This window comes from Giraffa tippelskirchi, chromosome 12 (assembly GCF_054371585.1).
Source record: "Giraffa tippelskirchi isolate mGirTip1 chromosome 12, T2T-mGirTip1v1.2.pri, whole genome shotgun sequence".
NCBI classification, from domain to species: domain Eukaryota; kingdom Metazoa; phylum Chordata; class Mammalia; order Artiodactyla; family Giraffidae; genus Giraffa; species Giraffa tippelskirchi.
In genome coordinates this window covers 60,201,788-60,223,466 of record NC_137286.1, presented here as the reverse complement: position 1 = coordinate 60,223,466, position 21,679 = coordinate 60,201,788, and the positions used below count along the sequence as shown (strand labels likewise).

The following is a 21,679-nucleotide window of genomic DNA, read 5'->3' as shown; positions in this document are numbered from 1 at the left end:
GTGCCAAATCCTGGACAAGTCTGTAACAAGGTTATGGCTGCAAAACACTGCGTTTCTGCACGAGGTGCTAAGTCGTCTGCCCTCCCTTCTTAGCACACCATCACTCATTAGTCTGAGGCCTCTCCTAAATCAAGCTGTGCATATGGTATACAGCGGAAGTATGAGACTCAAGTTGTTTTGTTATATCTCATGCAAGCTAATAAACTACCTCAAATTCATTGTTTAACTGAATATACTGTTCTGTGCTTAGAGATGCTGTGGTCCAAACTCTGTCCTCAGTCAGAATGAGACAGAGGTGAATCTGGCCCCAAAAGGCTCAGCTCTGGATCAACACACAGAAGAAGGGGATAGACAGTCTTTTGTTGGTGGGTATTTGAAGAATGTGTTAAAAAGCAGGGCGGGGGGATTCTTAAATGATCTAAAACAGTGCTGTTTCCTGTATTACATTCTTATCCAATTCTTAATTATCTAAAATGCTGAGGAGTAAAAGACAGAGTTCACTTTCTTCCTTTTGACCAAACAGCTGGAAGTATTGAAAAGTTAAGGCAGACTAGAAATAAAACACAGCTCCACTATGCTTTAAACCAGATTTCAGTGGTTTTTTTTTTTTTAATTCAAACTGACCCAAAGCAAAACTTACATTACAAAGGAAGAACAAAATACATTATGATATAACACACTAGGAGTTACATGAGAGCTAAATTTGTGGGCCAAGGGCCTCATCCCAGTGACACTCTGAGCTGATGAGCAATTCTGTAGCAAAGTTAGAACCTCGGTTTTTGTATGGTCCACTGTGGTAATTAAACAACACATTCTCATCTCATAGGGTGTGTATCTGACAAACCAAGCTAGACTCCCTCACGCTCCAGATGTGTACTCTTGCTACTGCCAGAACACTGAATTCTCTAGCGGAAATGCTGCTCCAAGCATGACTGATAATGAATTAAAAAAAAACAAAATTGTCAAGTCCTCCAAACTAACAAGCGTGGATTATTCTGTAGTAAATAGTTTAGAAATATGGAAATTAAATAATCTAAAAAACACCCTTACTCTGCTGTACATTTATAAACACAAATATTTACACACACAAAAAAAATCTTCCATTTGCAAAAGATGAGGTTTGCAGTTCATTAACAATCATAATCTTTTATGAGCTGGTGTCTTTGGTGTACTTGCCAAATATATTTTTATAAAGGTTTAGTAACAGGCTTAAATAATAAATTTCAAAAGAAACATAGAAGGATCAGTGACAAATTTGATACTATTCTGAACATTTCAGTCAAGATTCTGGAAAAACCAGTCGACTTTCTGAAAACATTTGTTCTCATTATGTTACTACAGAGTGCTTCTCTGCCAATCAAACTGGAGAGCAGACCTGCACATTCACCCCTGTATTCCACCAGTTACTGACTCTGAGACATTTTAGTTACTGTTAAAGATGATATGTGATTGGGATTCTAGTAACAACAAAGATAAAACAAAGATTCTTTTCAAGCTTCCAGAAAAATCAAACCTCAAACAAATAATGGAATTATACACTTCTTCATTAAATAGAAATTTTGATTTCAGGAAGAGCTCTCATAATTTTTTTTTTTTTTTCTGAAATCTAAGCAGCAATACAGAACAAAGAATTTACCTTCATCTGATCTTTTTACTTGGAATTTCCTGACTCTAACTCAGTGGCAAACTTAGTTTCGGAAACCTCTGAATGGCTGAGGAAAGAAAATCATTTTAAACTAACTGAATAAATTAACAGACACATGAGGAGATGAGTCCTGTGAGAACTTAACAGTAACGTCACTGCTCAAAGTACAGGATTCTGCCTGCCCTCCCCTGTCCTTGTCTCCCTGGGCCCGGGTTTCAGGGAGAAGTAACACCATTCATTTCCGGCCATGCCAGGTCCCTGATGCCAAAAGTATGTCTTAGCTCTGACCTGGCTACTGGTTTCCAGAGGAGAACACAGCTCAGCTCCTAGCTGCACAAAGGACTCTCTCTCAGAAGATAACTTTTTGGAGATATTTTTATGGAAAATAAGTCAGAACACCCATTTCTATCTATCACATCCCAGTTACAGTTTTTGGATGGTTGCAAAACTGGCCACACTCTGAGTGGTTCCCTGCAGAAGAGGCTACGTACCCCATCCGTGATCCCTCACATCACCCTCTTCCCGAAGCTGCCCACTGTTCAGAAACCTGCTCCCAGCCCAGGCCCAGCAGAGCAGGTATCTGATGCCAGAGGTACTCCACACCCAAGAGAATAAATTTTGTGCTTGAGGAAATATCACTGTTGGCTCTGAAAAAGGATAAAGCCAGAGGAGACTCCTAATTCTACTTAGTTATACTTTTCAGGTGAAATAACTTTATATTTAATGATTTAAAACTAGAAACTCAGACAAGAGAAGCCCTTTATTTTGTAAATTTGCGATAATAAATTTATTACTAGTGTGTAAATATTCTGAAATGTCCCAAAGCACTAAGAATTACACTGGGATAGTTTTAAAGCTTCTTCTGGAACTAATACGGTGACACATCAAGCACAGGACTCGTCTCCATAGGTCCCTAACCCTCTGGAACCACTGTCATTGACAGTGTATCATATTTATGTTTACACTGCAAACACAGGCCCATCAACCCAGAAAATAGCTGTTCTGAAGAGTGTCACTGTGTGTAACTTTAAAATAGATAGCAAAAGTTTAATTAGCACATTAGAAATTAACCAGACTTACAAATGTGCACCCATTAGAAATTTTACCCTTTAGACATTTTATTTCAACTGGGAAGAAATAAACACCATGAAACCATCCCAAATTATTTATCCATTAAAGCCAAATGATTTAACAGTATTTTGGCTATGTTTAGGGAACACTCTATCACCAGGACATGAAATTTTCTGCTTAAACTGAAGTAAAAGACAAAGCTTAAAATGGAAATTGCAACTGACACTATGTTCTGCATTAAAATTAAAGTGGCAGTTCCTGTTCTCACAGGCATGTCAAAGCCAGTTGTGGGATGAGGAACCTCAAGTGAAATAATGGGTAAAATACACCAGAAAGAGTATTGCACCGGAGGCACTATTAAAAACAGAATACACGGGCTTTATAAAGTGATTTTCTTTCCCACTAATTGTTTTAAAAGCACAATTCAACTAGAGACAGAAGTTGAGACTCGACGTCTCTGGGTAGTGTACTACAGCTGTTAAAAAAATAAGTTAGAAACGAGCACACCAACAAAAAAGCAGAGGGACTGGACTTAAGTCATCCAAAGCTTCATTAATTAGAGAAAGAACAGTTTGAAACAGCCAATTTGTACTCATTAAAATGAATGAGGTGACAGCATTACTTAAACAATTTCTTAGGGCATTTTCCAGTATAACCCTGGATGCCCTGGGTGAAACTGTGCCTCCAAACTGTAACAAATGCTCTGCTGGTTTAGAATATTGTGCACGCCAATGAAACCATAAATTTGGAAAGGGTCAATTTTCCACTCCAAACCTGCTCGTGTCATTTTGGAAAAACAATTGTTTTAAATGCAGTATTGTATAGAAAGCTTGGACCTCTTAAACTTGGACCAAGAAACCAAATTAAGACCTTCAAGCATGTGGTGTGTGTATGTGTGTGTTTGTGTGTGTATAAAAAAATCTCTCCCCTACAATGAAAACCAACCAAACAAACAAAAAAACCTGTTAAGTGTATACCTGCTTTCTGACTTCACAGCAAATCAGAAATTGCATAGGATATACTTTGTGCAAGGCAAAAAGCCTTTTAAGTATCTGGAATATAACTCCTAATCTTGCTCACAGTTCTCTGTGTATCAGATATCGTCAAATTTGTGTTTTAAGTAGTCTTTCATGACCTTGGCAATTGGTAGTTCATCAAGTAGTTTTAGGTTTTGAAGGCCTATACACTGTCGAATTTTAATTCGGCACAGGTCCTGCAAGTTTCTGGGCTGTCCTAAAAAGAGAGAAAAGAGAAAACGTTACAAAGCTGCAAAACACAACATTTAACGAGGGCTTTAAAGTTCTAAAAGGAGTATTTTATTTCACTGGGAAGTGTCTCTCTGCGGACTTTACATGCAAAGGAGCAGAGAGACGAGCTGGGAGGAGGCGTCCTGGGTACCATTACATGGCATCTCATGGATCCTTTCACAGCCCTGGATGGTGGATCGTTTCACTTCCATTTTACAAATAGGAACACTAAGGATCAGTGATTTTAGTCAACTGCTCACCATCAGACGACCAACTGAAGTGTTTGAGACTGAGACTAAAACCAGTTCCTCTGATTCTCGGCCTGGTTTTCTTACCATTACAAATTGGAATGGCAGTTCTTGTCCCAGGGGGGCGTCTAACATGCGGGTTGAACCTGTGTGAGCAAATCTCTCTTCTGGGCCTCAGTGTCTCCACCTGAAAAGTGAGGGAACTAAGTTCCTCCTATCAGCTCCCTGTCCAGGGCACGGAACCCAATCCCGGGAGCTCTCCCAAATGATGCTTGCCCCTCTGTTCCCAGAGCCCTGCTGTGGGGAGAAGGGAGCGGGCCGGGAGGGAGGGCAGGGAGGGGAAAGGCGCACCAAGCTCTCCTGAATTTCCGTGTCTGCAAACATGTCATCCTGACCACCTGCCAATAAAAACTCAACTCAAAAAAAAAAATTACACATTGCCATTTCTTTCACCTTTGAATACTGTGTTTCACCAAAACAACAGGGGTGACCACAAACAAGAGCAAAAGTTCTTTGCCACAGAGCCTCAGAAGTGTTTGGATTCACATAGATTTCTACTTGCACATTCAATGGCAATAATGGTACAAATTGACATATACTGAATGTGCACTCTGTGCCATGTAGTCTTATAGGATCCTGACATACACTCACTTGTTTTTATCCTTTTACGAGGGAAGTACTTTGATCATCATCCCCATTTTACAGACTGCTTGCATCTCCAACATTAAGTAACACGCTTAAAGTCAAGAACAATGCCATACTTCAGCAGTTCTCAAACTTTTTGGCCTCCAAACCTCTTTACACTTTAATTACCATGTAAGAAGTTAAAACAGAAAGTTCAGAAATACATATTAATTCATTTACAAATAATAAAGATAAACCTATTACATGTTAATGTAAATAACACTGTTATGAAAGTAACAATATTTTCAAAAATAAATGAGAAGCATGGCATTCTTTCCCATTTTTGCAAGTTTTTAAAGGTCTGGATGAAGGGGTGATAGCTGAAGCCTCATATACACTCTCATCTCCAATCTGCTGTGATGATACCACATCATCCAATCTCTGGGGAAGTTCATTTACTCTCATAGAAGAAGAATGTGGAAAAGACAAATAATGTCTTAGTATTGCAGTGAAAATCATTTTGATCTCAATATCCTGAAAGGGTCTGGCTACCTCCAGGAGTCCCCGGGCCACACGTGGAGGACTACTGCTATACTTAATACTTCCTTGAATTGTACCTGTTTACAAGGATCACCATTATTCAAAATTATAAATGAAAAAGGGTGCTTAAAACTCAGACCTCTGCACTGTAAGGCCTGTATGATCCTGCACTTTCCGAGAGGCCCTAAATACATGATCTCTTAACAGAATCACAGCTGAAGCTACCGCCTTCCTAAGAACAGCTGTAAGCCAGCGACATGTATCTCCATGGACGTCCGCCTGAGATCTGTGTGAGGCTGCTGTACGCACTCACGACTCTCTTGGTGAGGCTATATCCTCCTCACCATCCAGATCTCTGCTAAAAAGGCCACTTCATTAGAGCAGATGAGGCCCGGTTCCCGGATATCAGATGCTTTCCGAGTTCCGTTTCTCTGGAGTACTGAACATGGCTATGATTTCACATCTACTTGGTGATCACCCATTAATGCCCATCTTCTTCCTCACATGTTCCATGAGGGTAAGACGATTTCTGGCTGCCAACGCCTGACATGATCAATACTCAACAAATACTAGCTGAACAAATGAATACTTAATAGGCTTGTCCTAAGAGTATAAAACAGTCAACTAACTCATTGCAAAACACACCCATGTCAACAGCAAATCATTTCTTAATCTGTTTTGAAATATTTTTCCTCACCATTCATGGGCTACCTTTAGGAAGAGACTAAATTATCAGTCGTTTTTCAATAAATGCTTAAACTATTTGATCTACAAAGGCAAACCAGATTATGAATCATATTTGAATCTTTTTTTTTTTAAGAATTTGATTTTCCTAAAAGATGGCAGGTTCTTTTGAAGTACAGTATTAATGAAAAGAACCACCACAATGTATTCAAGGCAAAACAGATGAGATAAAATTGACATATATAAATATATATGTATACTTAAATGAAAACACATCATCTAACAATGTGGAAAAATTATATTATTGTATTATTGGAATTTGCTTAGCTAAGGTAGAAGAGATGGAGACAAAAGATCTCGTTTTGTGGAAGATTACACTCTCCCAAGATGAGCACAGCATGGTCATCTTTGGAGAAAGACCTCATGCTCTTCTTTGCCGACGTGACGGGATACCCCAGTGTTGAGAGATGGTATCTGGGTTCCCTCTCCTAGAAGCTGGGTGGGCTCCTGACTATGGTGAAACTCATAAATCAGAGCTCTCAACTGGCTCTTGAGACATTCACTCTTGGCATACAACTATCACCAGGCCATTAAGTCTACAAAAAGGAACTGAGGTCACCGCCCAATAGTCCAGGCTGAGCTTCCAGCCAACTGCCTGCACAACCAGCCGGCCATCAGAGTGAGACATTTTACAGGTGGAAAGGCCCCAGTCAAGTGGAGTGGCCCCAGCAAGACAACAATGCTTGATGCAGAGAAATAAAATAATCAACTATTATTATTTTAAGCCACTCAATTTTGCAGCATTAGATAACTGAGTGAGATTCTGGGATGTGGAAGTAGGGTATTACCATTAAAAAAAAAAAAATCTAAAATAGGTAGCTTTGTCATTGGGACCATGCAGGGGGAAGAGCTTTGATGAGGCTGATGGTGAGGGCTAAAAGTTTTAAAAATGTTACTAGAAGCTGGAGGAAAGGGAAGATATAGTTTGGCAACATATCACCTGAGGTAAGGGGAAAATTGGAAATGCCCTAATAATCTAGGTAAGAAAATTTCTCAGGCATAATATTACAAGTGCCACTGGCTCTCCTCATTGGCTGTGATAAATCGCAAGAGGGCCAAGATGAGCCAGCTACAGAAAGCCACCATCTGCAGGAGCTACTGGTGCATGAGCCTTTCCAGGGGAAAAAGTGCTTCCTGTGCCTGAATATCAGAAAGCTTTACTCAGTTTGCTACTGAATTCTCTTCTTCTTAAGCACTGTGTTGCAGCAGTCTCAATGTTTGGGGGGAATCTAATCTTTTGAAGATTTCTTGACCATATGTAACTCCTGTCTGCAGAAATACCTTGAATGGTAAAAGCTACAGTGTTAAACCATCAACTGTTAGGCCCAGTAGCTCCTGGGTGGGCTACTTAGCCTTCTGCTTTGGTTTCCACATCTATGAACTGAGGATGACCTACACAATAGGCCTTACAAGCAGAAGAATTAGTTTTGGTCAAGTGCTTACAACAGGACCAGGCATATAGTAAGAGTTATAGAGTATCTGGTATATAAATGTTAAAACAGTAATTTTAAATACTGGAAGGATATAATGTTTTGCTTCTCCTTCTCAGAAAAGTAGAGGGCTCCTTCTTGGAAGCTCTGTTTTCCTACTGCTAAGATGGTAAGAAAATGAGTTGACAGTTTAATAGTAAAGGAGCATGATGTCCAATTCTGGGCAAACTGATGGAAATTATATTCTGGAAATCACTACATGACTTGGATTAGGCAGAGATGGGGGAAACTTGTAGACGAATCTGTGCAGTGATGAAGTGAGGGGTGTCCACAAATACACAGCTATTTCCTCACCTTGGCAGGTAGTGGCACTGGGTGAAAATCAGGCTACATGATAAAAAGTAAAAGATTACTCATTGTAATCATTGTTATTTCCAAGACTATTTAAGGAGCCATTTTTTTCCAGGAAAATCATTTTAGGAATAGAAGATTATGACTGAAGAAAGAAGTACAGGCATACCTCATTTTATTGCACTTTGTAGATACTGCATTTTTACAAATTGAAGGCTTGTGGCAACTCTAAGTTGAGCAAGTCTATCAATGCCATTTTTCCAATAGCATTTGCTCACTTCATGTTTTTCCATCACATTTTGGTAATCCTTACAGTATTTCAAATATTTTCACTATTATTGTATTATTATCTCTTTATTATTTTATTGTTAAGTTATCTGTGATCAGTGATCTTTTTTTTGAAGTTACTACTACCACTGGCTAAAGGCTCAGATAATGATTGGCATCTTCTAGTAATAAAGTACTTTTTAAGTTAAGGTACGCATGCTATTACTTTTTTTTTTTTAGACAAAATGCTATTGCACACTCGGCATACTACAATATAGTGTAAACATAACTTCTCTATGAGCTGGGAAACCAAACAGTTTGTCTGACTCCCTTTACTGCAGTGGCCTGGGACAGAACCTGCAACATCTCCAAGGTGTGCCTGTACTTGCTTTCTTGTCAACACATCACTCAAAAGTATTTACTGAGCACCTACTATGTACGTAAAAATGCACTGTTGCAAAGATTAAAGGGGCAAAGGAAAGAAGGAGGCAGAGGAAAAGAAGGCAGAGAAAGAGAATCAAGGGGACAACAACAACAAAACCAATACACGTACACCCTGTTTACTAGGCGTCTTCCTCCTGTGCTGTTAAATAGCAACTGCCGTGTTCATGGGATTACAATAGGGGAGGCCTGGGGGAGACATCTCACACACACACACACAAAGAATAATTTTAGGAACTATAAATGCTATGGGGGATGCAGAGACACTACAAACTATTATTCATACTAATGAATTACAATGGGATTACATAACACTTCAAAGGGTTATCCGTCTTTCCATTTGGTAAAGAAGCCCATCATTAGTAATAATTGGGCTGGTATAAAACAGGAAATCAGCTTTTGAAGGGTCTGGTCTAGAACAAATTACAAAACTAGGGCTGCAACATAATTTCAAAAATTAAATACCCTAAAGCATTAAATATTTCCTTTTGACATGACCACCTCTGCATTTGCCTTAAGCCAAAGAAAAGCATATATTGCTTTGTAACAAATAACAGAAATCCTTAGAAGGCTACACAAGAAATAGAAAGTAATGCAAATATGATAGAAATGGTACAGAATAAGGTCATACTTTCCAGATCAAAGAACCTTAAAATTTAGTGTACTCTTAGAACTGTGCACCGTGTCATCCAGGTTGACACTGTGTAACTCTGGATTCCATCCAAGAGTGAAATCAAAGCAGCCTTTTATTTTTCAACACCATGATTCTTATTTTGAGGTGAGCTAGTAATTACCTTTGTCCTATAAAATAAGATTTAACACATTTCATACGTAGCCCTGTGAAGGGGGTTCAGGGACAAGAGCAAAAGAATAAAACGTGCTCATGGTAGGATCTTAAAAAGGAAACTGAGATAAAATGGAGGTACTAGGAGACCATTCCAGATGCTGACCCAAGATGAAAAGTGCTAAGTAAATAAGGTTAGCCTATTATAAATGCAGTGTACTATTTACTTACTTCTAAAAGTAATTTTAATAATAGGGACTAAATAACCTAGGAAGACTACAATGCAGAAGTGTAGCAAAATCCCCAATTAGAAGGAAAATCAATAATCAAAAATAATCTTAGTTAAAATGTGTTACACAAATTATTTCTCCAAAGAGCTATACTAAGTATCACTATTTTGGTAAGTCATACTAAAAAAACAAAAAAAGGGCAAAGGATTGGTAAGAGAAGCGTCTGAGAGGAACACAGGAGTTCGGACACCCGGCGCAGAGGGGCTGTCAGGGTCGCCTGATCACACAGCTGCTGCTGCACCGGACTTAGCTGAGGAAGTCACAGCCTCAATTCCACTTTCTTAAAATTACTTTAAAAAGTAAATTAAAATTACTTTAAGAAGTATTTGACAGATTGTCATTGCAAAACAATTTATCCAACTCATTCCCATTTAGCTAATCTTTTTTCTCTCAGAAACACGACCCCTTTATTTTTCAAATTCCTTCTGATCAGTGTAATCATTAAAGCATTTTTATTTAAATAAAAATATTTTAAAATGATAACATACTTAAATTATCAAATACATTAAAATTACTTAAAATTTAATTAAAATAATTAATTCCTTTTATTAATTCCTTAAAACATACAAATAAAAATACAACCCAGCGCTACCTTTTACGTACCACTAAAGCATATTGAGCAGCTGCTTCAAGTACTGGAACAGCAACTACTAGAAACACAGATCATTACATTACCTTAGACTCTTCTGAATATTAAACACAAACCCAACTGGCATATTCTCTGCCTTAAGAGTAATTTATGCAAGAGACTGCCATGCTGTGTAAAATAAATAGACAGATAAGTGAGGTGTTTAAAAACTAGTTAAGTGGTTAACTTACCCAAGGACTCCTCGGCACCTCTGATTGCTTCTGTGCACGGCGAATCGCTGAAACTGCCATCTACAATCCAGGGTACTAGCCTTCTAAACTGACAGATAATCAACCTGTTTTACCCCCAGAGCATCTGATGGAATGATCACTGATCTCTCTCTACAGATCCTAAGTAATAAGTATGCTGGCATTGACCAAGCAGTAATTTAGAACATTCCATCTTATTCACAGATTGTAACTGCAAATGGAAATACGTTAGAAATTCATTAAATCCTAAAACACTAGGTTAACAGGGTGTCCTTAAAATTTTGAATGTAGAAATTGAACATTGCTAGGTCTCAACTGTTTTAGTTTTAGGACCTCTTTGCACTCTTAAAGTTGGATGACCTCAAACAATTTTCGTTTATGTGTGTTGTTGTTGAATTGCTAAGCTGTGTCTGGCTCTTTGCAACTCCACGGACTGTAGCCCACCAGGAAAGGACACTGGAGTGGGTTGCCATTTCCTTCTCCATTATGTGTGTTATATCTATCTATATGTACCAAATCTAGAAATTTTTAAAATATGGATTCCTTAAAATAATAGTGATAAATTCATTATCAAGTTGAAATAAATTTTTATGGAAAAAAAAAGCTGCTTTCCAAAACAAGAAAGAGTTCATGAGAAGAGTGGTACTGTTCTACATCTTTTGAAATATCTCTTAGGTCTGGCTTCAGAGAACTGCTTCTGCATATTATCTGTTGTAAATAATATGCTGTCTTGATTGAAGTAAATGAAGAAAATCCAGACTCACATTGGTAGTGGGAAAAGGAAGGAATACTTAATGGCCTTTATAGATGATCATGGATCTTTGATACTACACCAAAATTCAACAAGAGGTGTTTAAGGTTAGATGCAACATGGAATCTGAAACCAAATCAGTGAACTTTTTTATACCCTTTCATATTAAAATCCATGGGTCTGTTTTGCCCTTTGAAGGGATCTTTTACGCATGCATGATTGTGTAACACCATGCATCAGTCGTTTGGAAAACACTGATTACCTTAGTCATGCAGGTCTTTCCAATGGTGACCCAATTCATTGCACGATATCAAAAAATTACTTTTGTTAATAGCTCTACTGATTTTGAAAAGTTTTTACATATTGGTAAACTGTCAGTGTCCTAGTGGCAAATATAAGCTTTTCAAAATTCTAACTTTCACTTGAAAGCTCAAAATTTGTTGCTCATCATGAATACTTTCAGTTGTTTTCCTTAAGGTGACAAGTGAACTTTATTCATTTTCAAGAAAATGTCTACCAAATACCAAAGCCTAACCAGCTTGGCTGTCCATCTCGTAATTTTAGGTAAATACGGTATTCCATCAAAAAAAGCTGCTGGTTCAGATCAAACAAATCACAGATGTACTTTTCCTTAATTCAATCACACTTTGTTACAGAGTAAGAACACCTTTTTTTCAATTTCCATCCCACAGAATATTAAAAAAGGTACATACTCAAATGGATAAGATTTAATAAAATTAAATCAAAGACATTCCTAAATTGATCTCGAACACTCTACTCAGACTCCCTTGTGGTGAAGAACACAATGGCTAGCAGCCTCTGGTGCTACAGCCATCACAAATGCTCAGGTGCCTGCTGTTTCTCCCAGCACCGCTCTTACACATCAGTGCAAAGTCAGTGCAGCCAAAGAGGCCAATAATACCTTAGTACTGTTATGAAGTTAGTTTTGATCTCATGTCTTGAGGACCCCCAAGAATCCACACCGTTCTGTATGAATCCAAAAACAAAATAAAATAAAACCACAAGCAGCAGGATATCATTCCCTTTAAGAGTGGTTATTGGCAAGAATTTTTAAAAGGAGGGGTCCCACAGACTCTAATTCCCCCAATTTTCAGAGAAGGCCACAGACCCATGAGGCGGGTGGGAGGCTAGGCAGCCTGCCCAAGCTTATCAGGTAAGTCAGACGCTGGGGCAGGAGCCCACTGTCTGCTCTCCCCAGCACAGGACGCAGCTGACGCAACAGCAACCATGACACAGGCTCAGCTGAGAAACCTTCGGGGTGAGGTGAGGCAGACACGGGCCTCTGAATCCAAGAGGGCAAACGCTGCTCAGTCCAAAGGACCGCGGACAGGATGATTTTCACGCTGTGGATAAGCTTCACAATGTAAGTGAAAAATGATAATAACAATGAGCAGACTTCTGGTTTCAGCTCCAACATAAAAGAGAACTTGAAGTAGCCATAATCACTCCAGTCCTTACAAGAAAAAGCTGAACAAACTCAGAATCAAGGGTGTATCTAGGACCCATCAGTAGATGGGTGTATAGGGCAAACCTCCACCATGGAATCTGGAGAGAGAGACAGATCTGTAATCAGAGCTGAAATCGGTGCATTTGGGGCAGAAGCTACTGGAGCCACAAACGAGTAGGAACACTTAAATGGACACTAAATGGTCCTTTAGACAAGCGGCCAGGCGCTGCGTGTGGCCCAGCCTGGGAGCAAGAGCCGCAGTCCTAGGAACGCTCACGTGTCCTGAGCTGTCCTCTCAGGGACCCCTCAGCTTCTCACAGGGAGGGCCAAGGAAGACCGTGGCGGCTCTGGCAGGAGGAGGGCGTGAACACTGAGCTGACGGACACTCGGAAACTTCACAACAAAGGGCTGCTTGCCAAGGGAGAGACCTCCCCAGACTCCTAGCCCACCTGGAGAACAAACATTTCTCTGATCCCCCACCACAGTCCTCTCACCAAAGTGGGGCAAGGCAGGAAACAGCGGAAAGGGCAGTGCTTTTCTCATGGAATTTCTCTCTCTTTCTTAAAAGACGTTCACGTTCTGAACACCTCTTTGACTAGGGAGATGTACACTGTACGGCAAGAGCTGATAAGGGGAAAAAGCACCAGCTTACAATCCGATGCTCAGGGAGGTTTTGGTTATTATTAAACCATTTCCTCAAGAGAAGCTTTCCTTATGAAACAATCTTTCTTGAAGTTTTGGTCTTGTACCTCTTTTAACATTTTCTTGGGCTTGCCATTTCTTGTGCATAAATGTTAGTTCTTTTCTTTTGAATTGGACAAACATTCCTACAATCTCTGCTCTTCAGCTAGAGAATTTTTGCCCCTTGCTATATGCTGTTATCTCCACGATCCTCTCAGCTCTGCAGCGGTGTCTGTGCGAACTACACATGCAGATCACTCCAACCGACAGCACGCAGTGGCCCGACTCTCAGGAGGAGTGCTCTCCACAGGCCTCCGCAAGCGGCCTCCACCAAGATGCCTGCGGCTGCCTGTCACCAGAGCCACTTCTTCCTGTCACCGGCCACGTCTTCACTGATCTCACTTACTGCGTCTTCAGTTTATCTGCTCCACTCTCCCTGCTTTGTCTTTTCCTAGTAAAAGAGCTAAGAGGCCAAACACTAGCTTCTCTAAGGAGGGAACGTCTCTCCCTCGGCGAGGCGGCCCTCCTGCTCTAGTACGCTCCTTGGCTCTTCTCAGCTCTTCATCAGTCGTGGGCGCGGAGAGCTGCTCCTGCAGCTGACCGGCTTTCTGGAGGAGCCCACTCTGAGCTCCAGACACTCAGGAGGCGGAGGTTTCGGGGAGTCTGGCTGCAGAGTGACGGCCCCTTCCTGTGCTTTCTCCCTCACCGTGATCAACAAGGTGCCTGCAGGGACGACTCTGTAACTAAGCTGCTTGACCTGCCCTGTTTTTATGGAGTGTGTGTCAGAGGTTTTATGGCAGTTTTTCTAAAAAAGCCACAGCAGCTTTTAGATTCTAAGACTATCACTGTTGTGAGCTCTTCCGGTTTAAATAATGTACTCTCTAGTCAAAATGGAACCATGAAAGCGAACGTGGCCCCGAACAAAGACCACCAAGTGCCTTCGCTGTTCTTATACCTCAGGAGTCTGAGTTCTCAGATCAGAGGCCAAGGACGCAGGGCTGAGGAGCAGCAACTCAGCAGCAGCACAGGCGGGAAGGAGCTCAGGGATTTAACCTGACGCTCCCTGAACCACCCAACCATCTTTCACTCTGGTTTTCAAGAGAGCCAGTACAGAGCTCCAGTGAGCCATCAGTTACAGTCGGTCCTTCTAGCACACTAGGAAAAAGAAAACCTCATAAATAATGCACAGGTGAAGCAGAAACACTTAATTTGCTTTTGGCAGAAGACACCACTGATGGCAAAGTCAAGAGGTAATGAATATGTCACAGCATCTGAAGACAGAGGCGAACCGCAGCCTTCCAAGGACAGGTGTTCCTTCGCTTCTGAAAAGCATCCCAAGCTTGCTAAGCCACCATCCTTTATGGTTGCAGTCAGCCAACCCACCTTTTCCATGGACCTACTAGGTGCACAGCTTTGCTCCAGGTGCAGTGGAGAACTCAAACACAAAGAGGCAGGCATGTCAATTTTTCTATCCACCCTAATTTTAAAGGTACATGTGAATCTCTTTTTAACTCAACACTGTTGCTCTCCAGCAGCACTCCATGGTGGAGCTGAGCAGCTCCAAAGGGCCGGCTCCTCCCGTCCCTGTGGCCGCCTGTCTCCACATGCAGACAGCACCACAGTTAAGAGAGCTGAAAACAGGCAGGGTAGAGTAAGAATCTACGGGATTCGATCTGTAGGTAGCAAGTCAGCCCCTGCTGCTCATCCACCTTCATTTAATAATTTTCTTAAAAAAAAAAACCAAAACACATAGCACTTATACTGTGCCAAGTATTATTTTAAGTGCTTTATACACATTAACTCATTCAATCCTCACAACAAGCCTACATGACAGCTATGATTACCCTCCTAATTTTAAGATACAGACACTGAGGCACAGAACAGTGAGCAAACCCACCCAAGGTCACAGGTAGTATGTGGGAGAGTTAGGGCTGGAGCTAAGTCTAGTCAGGGGAGTCCTAGTCTACGTCATTAACCACCGATCAAAGTATTTAACAAACAGGCTGCGGCATTTATGCATGTTACATGCCTTCCTGAAGGCAGCCAGGCAATCTACTATCAAAGTTAAAGTAACAACAAGAAGACATTCAGAATTTATGAATAAGACAGTATAGTATAGGCTATATACCATGACAGAAGTCTAACCTCAAGTCCAACAGTAATTTTATCTTTCACAACACCAACACCCCTATCAGTCTGTAAATTAAAACTACTAGAATATTTGCTGAAAGAATCAGCAATTGAACTTTTGCCGCAGTCTTTTCCTAAAATATGGCCTGAATCTGAAGTCAGCGGGGAGGAATCAGCACACACAACACCTCCTGTCTCTGAGTACATCACTGTCTCTCAAAAGCTTTCTGCAAAGGCTCACCTACCAGACAGCCCAAAATACCTCCCCCAAGGCAGGCATATCTGTGCTGGACAAGTCGACAGCCACTTGTCACTTGAGGACATTTAAATAATTTATAAATACAACAAAATCCATTTCCTGTGTGGCACTTGCCACAAAATAAGCACTCAACAGCCACATGGGCTAGTGGCTACCACAGTGGACAGCACAGAGACCATTTCCGTCATCACTGAACGTTCTATTGGACACCACGGGTTAGACCCCGAGTGTGATTTTTTTTGTGCTTGAGTCTGAATATACTTAGCGGTAATAATTTTATCCTGTCTTTCTTATGAATAAACAAAATCCAAATTATTGGATTTTACCTCATTTCTTCATAAATTTTCTACTCCCAAATTCAATTCCAAGGAGGACAATGGATTATTTACAAGCAGGTCAAGTAAGCTCCTAATCCTCCACCACTTGTGACCTAGAATGTCTTTCTTCTTCTATAACAATGAATGAAACATAAAAATTAGCTGAGGAAAGGGGAATTCATTAAAAAGTATGGTAGACAAAACGTTTCGTTTACAGATGATAGCTTCATGTTGAGTATGAAGCTCTGAGAGTACCCACAAGGAAGTCGGAGAGAGGGCAGCTACTCCACACAAACTAATTCCTCCATCAGAAAAACCACACACGTGCACCATGAATACAGTGGGTCAGACACTTCGTGGCTTAAGAAACAGTGCCTACACGAAAACAGGCTGGTTACACGGTCCCGTGTGGGCCAGGGACAGTGGCACCAAAGTTTCCATTGGGAACAAACTTCTCCTTACGACAATTTCTGATTTCTAGCATCCTTAATCTGTACTCCTAGGATGCCTAATCAATAACACTGCTATTCCATTCCATGTGTGTTCACACTGTAAAGAAGCAGAAACGCAACAATAAAACATGAGCATAGCTTAGAAATAAAGCACAAATTCTAAGACACTTCCATAGCTCAGGATGCTAAGATCCAAAATTCTCCTTCTAATTCCTCATTTTCAATTTCATGAAAGCCTGGAGAGACTGTTTATGACTAGCAAGAAACGCCCTGTTCTAGCATTGATCTCTGTTAATTTAAAAAATTCTCCTCTCTGCATCCTTTTCTCCAACTTTTCTCTCATCCTATCTATGTCTATTTACTTTTAGTAACACAATTGATTATTTTTACGAAATCCTGTGATATAGAGCTTTTGTTTTCATTTCAGATGAGTGGAATGAGCAGGGCTAACAAGAATCAGTAACATCTGGTCATTGTAAGTTGTAAAAACACCTTAAGCTCCTCAGAAGATGCAACAAAAATTTTTTAAATGTAATAATAGCAATAATTAAATTACATACTTGTGACTTCTTGTAAGAAATCCAAACACGGTCGACTACTTCCAGAAATGCTTATTGAAACAGCCAGTGGGGTCTGTCCTTCATAGTTCCTTGTGCTCGTGTCCGCGCCATAATTATACAGCATCCGTGCACAAAGCACATCGTCCCTAAGGGCAGACAGATGTAAGGGAGTCTGTCCATCTTCTAAGCGACCCAAGTTTGTGTCTGCTCCTCTCTGCAGGAACATTCGGCAATAAGAGTGATTGCTTTTAATCACCGCGTATCGCAACAGGAAACCGTTCTGAATGTCGATGTTGGCGTTGTGGTCCAGGAGGATTTTCACACAGCTTGACCGCTCTCGGATAATGGCGAGCTGCAGTGGCGTTGTACCTTTATCACTGAGCGGGTCAACCTCAGCCTTGAACTCCAGTAGGAGTCGGACAAATGAGTCCCTACCATAGTGAGCGGCCACGTGCAGGGGAGTCCAGCCATCATTGCTTTTCGCATTAATAATGTCGCTCCTGTATTCAGACTCTAACATCAGGCGTGCAATCCGGGCCCGGCCATGCATGGCTGCATAATGAAGAGCAGTGAAGCCTCCGATTAAGTCCTTAACTGTGGGATCAGCTAGAGTTAAAACCAAAATGAAAACATTAGCAGACTCTGGGAGAGAAAGCAACAAACTCTGCCATGGCACAGCACATCTTAGCCAATTCTCACATGAAATGCGGAATGATTAAACACATAATGAGCATCAGGTCCTTCTTGCTTCAGCTTAATTGAAGTAGCTTTAATGGAAAATAAATTTTAGTAGAAAGCCATCAAACCTGGATTAACAGGATGAGTATGACTTACAAAGCATTTAAAAGGTAAATACCACAAACATAGAGTTCAGATCCCACATCCCCTTCTCTGCGCTAATTTAACCAACTGCCTCCGGCTTCCCAACTCCCTCAAATCTGCACTGGTCATGCTTCTCTTCTGTTTTGAACTTTTTGTTTTATTTTCTCTTGTGCTGCTTCTTGGTCTTAAAAAGAAGCATGTGTAGCAACATCTGCTGCTCTAAATTACGGATGTACTGTGGTCTGGCAGACTATGTTATTTTAGGGTATATTAGCTAAAAAAAAAAAAGTTTTTTGTGGTCTGTAAAAATTCTAAAGTATGTAAGGTATATGTTAAGTGATCTTGATAAATCATGTTTCTATAAGATAAAAGTCTATCCTGAATTCTTTGTTTTACAACAACTCTGGAGTTTCTAAGAATTAGGCAGCACACATTGTGTGAAAAATTGGGAGAAACTGCAGCACTGTGTAAATATTAGTTTCTAAAGCAGTTCCAAACCTCTCTTCTAAACCAACAGATTTCTGGAAGAAAGAAAGAAAAGAGAAGACAGACACTACAATGACTTCTCAGCTATGGGACTCCTCAAGCCAGGGGCGCTTGTCCCCTGCCCCAGATCCCTCCTGAAGCTGAGAGTCAGTTTTGCACCGCTCTCACCCTGGCCCTCCTGGGCAGGGGGCAGAGAGGGGGAGAGAAACTCTACCCGCTGCAGGCAGATCACGCACTTCCCGAGGCCGGCAATTCCACGCCAAGGTAACCAGTTGGACCTAACTACTTAAGAGTAAAGTGCGTTCTTCTTATAAAAGTCACCCTTAATTCTCAGTTTGTTCATGAAAGAGAAAAATTCACGAGTGCTTTTCAAACAGACAAATAAAAAGCCTCCACAGTTATGTGACTAAACACTCATGTATTGTTTAGTTAAAATATTTTTTTAGTTCTGTAACATTTTATGACAGTTTGGGCTCTTAGAAAAACCTATGAGGCAGAAAAGTATATGTAAAATAGTAATAATACTGTAGAAAATACAAATTTCAATTAAGAAGCAGTTACAACAAAAGCTATAAAATGTTAACATTTTTTAGGTAAGTTATATCGAATTTCTAAAATTATTTCATATAAACTGATATTACACAATAGTAATAAGACTTTTATGTGTTTAAAGAAAAAAAGGGTATCATGTCTGCCCTGCTCTTCACTAAAAGAAAAATATATAGTATCTATTCACGTTGCGACTTAAAAAATAAAAAAGCATGAACATTTAAACAAAGCACATTGCTGCCATCTACCGGTAAGACGTGAACACGGGCTACTAATGTTTCCACTCTGACAGATGATGCCCTCAAGTTTTGTTTCAGATACTTTACTTATCTAGAGTAAGTGAGGACAGGCATGAATTCTAAAAGAACCTCTACTATTCAAATAAAACCGTAAATCTTGCCAAGACAGTCATTTCTCATCTATATCCAACCAATCAACTGTTTCCAAACATTGTCTCTTATCTGCTAGTGAAATTCAAGAATACTTTCACTTCTCCCACCTTTCATCTACCATGGGTGCCTTTAAAAGTGCCAGCAAAGAGTCTCATGCATTATTTTACAGTAAAATTAAAATTATGTTACATGAACCCACACTTGCATCTTTGGTTTTTCACTTTAGTTTTTTTTTTTTTTTTTTGGTTCTACTTATAACTTAGTGCTATACTGAGCTAGGAAAAACAAATATTAACAAATACAGCAATGATCCGTTTATTCTAAGCGAAAACCATAAAAATGCATTATTTGAGCACATACTGGAAACAAAGCATAGAATGAAGACTGTAGACATAAAATCTGTACAGTTACTTTTCTCAAGAAATAAACAAATGGAAAATATAAGACAAATAAAGATGAAAACAATAATTATTATTAGCCAAAATGCAATAAGAAAAAATCTTACATGTAGTAGTAGGAACTACAAAACATCTAGATAAAATTCTATAAGAAACAGGCAAGACTTTCTTTGACTTCACTGAGTTCACTTCATCTGTGTCTGTTCCAACGTCCCTTCACCAGAAAAGCCTCCCTGAACACCAACCCAGCAGCCCCACCCACCTTATAACTTTGTTCACTTCGGCAAGCTTTCTCCACGCAGGTGCACGTACTTAATACAAATTCTAGAAGTCTCAAAAAACCCATTTAAACTTATTGAAAAGTTTAGCAATATCTATAAATAAAAGCAGAGAAACAGTCCCTACCAATATGACGTCTTTCCAACAGCTTTACCGTGGTACAATAAAATCGAGACATTTTAAGTATACAGGCTGACAAACCGATGAACCATATAGTCATGTAACCACCACCACAACCACAATATTCCCATCCTCTTAAAAAGTTCCTTCCTGCCCCTTGAGAGTCAATTCCCTGCCCAGACTCTAGGCCCCAGGCAACTACTAATGCTTGGCCTTTCTAGAATTTCAGAGAGTCTCAGGCTTGTGCATCTGACTTGCTTCATTCATTGTGATGTTTTTGAAATTCATCCCCATGTTGTTGCTCACCAAAAGTTCATCCCTTTGTCCTGCTGAACAGTACTCCATACTATGGATATACAGTTTATTTACACAGTCATTAGCAAATGGACAGATGGGTCATTCCCAGGCTATAACAAACAATGCTATTGCGAACATTCACACACAAGTCTGTTTGTGGATATATGTTTTCATTTCATTTGGGAAACTACCCAGGAGAGAACTGCAGGGTCACGTGTTAAATGTACATTTGCAGGATTCCACGGACAGAGGAGCCTGGCGGGCTATGGTCCACGGGGTCACATAGTCAGACACCAGAACTGAGCGACTAATACTTTCACTTTCACTTTTCAGTCGCTCAGTTGTGTCCAACTATTTGAGACCCCACAGACTGTAATGTAGCCCGCCAGGCGCATCTGTTCATGGGATTTTCCTAGCAAGAATACTAGAGTGGGTTGCCATTTCCTCCTCCAGGGGATCTTCCTGACTCAGGCATCGAAAATGCATCTCCCACATCTCCTCACTGGCAGAAGGATCTTCTTGTTTTTGTTTTTTTTACCACTGAGCCCCTGAAGAATCCCTAAATGTAAATTTAACCTAAAAAAGGTAGCAAACTGTTTTTCTAAATGACTACACAATATTATAGTCCCTAGTAATGTATGAGAATTCCGAATGTTCTACATCTTCACTAATACTTGGCATTATTAGTAATGTTAACTTTACCAGTTCTGTTGAGTATAAGGTGGTAACTTACTGGGATTTTAATATCCATTTCCCCAATGACCAGTGATATTGGGCTTATTTATATACTTTCTTTTTGTGAAGTGTCTCTTGAAATCATTTACCCATTATTATGTACTTTTACTCATGACTGAGTTTAAAACTCAACTGTGTATATATTCTGGATACAGCCTTTTTGTCTTGTATTTTCTCCTAGTCTACTGCTTGCCTTTTCACTTTCTATAATGTCTTTGGAAGAGCAAAAATTTTAAATTCTGATGAAGTCTACTCTCATTTGTTTTCTTTGACGGCTTGTGCATTTTGTGCCCTGTTTAAGAAGTCTTTGCCTAACACAAAATCACACAGATTTTCTGTTTTCTTGTAGAAGTTTCATAACTTTAACATTTATATTTAGAACCGTGATTCCACTGCTAGCTGGTTTCGGTGTAGAGTGTAATATCAGATCAAGGTTCAGTATTTTCCATATAAGTATCTATTTG

General features: G+C 40.0%; 1 protein-coding gene across 14 annotated transcripts in view; it reads right to left on the bottom strand.

The window, feature by feature from the left end:
* Positions 1-578: 578 nt before the first annotated feature.
* Positions 579-21,679, bottom strand: part of ASB7 (ankyrin repeat and SOCS box containing 7) — a 51,998-nt gene continuing 30,897 nt past the window's right edge. For 9 of the 14 annotated variants that reach the window (XM_081551378.1, XM_081551376.1, XM_081551377.1 and 6 more), the window contains 2 exons: positions 17,138-17,743; positions 579-3,949 (listed from right to left, as the gene is read on the bottom strand). In XM_081551378.1, the coding sequence (XP_081407504.1) occupies positions 3,810-3,949; positions 17,138-17,743 (746 nt within the window). In that variant the 3' untranslated portion in view covers positions 579-3,809. Of the gene's footprint in view, positions 3,950-4,298; positions 4,399-15,180; positions 16,675-17,137; positions 17,744-21,679 lie in introns of those variants that run through there. The other 5 variants (XM_081551381.1, XM_081551380.1, XM_081551383.1 and 2 more) reach the window with 3 other exon arrangements.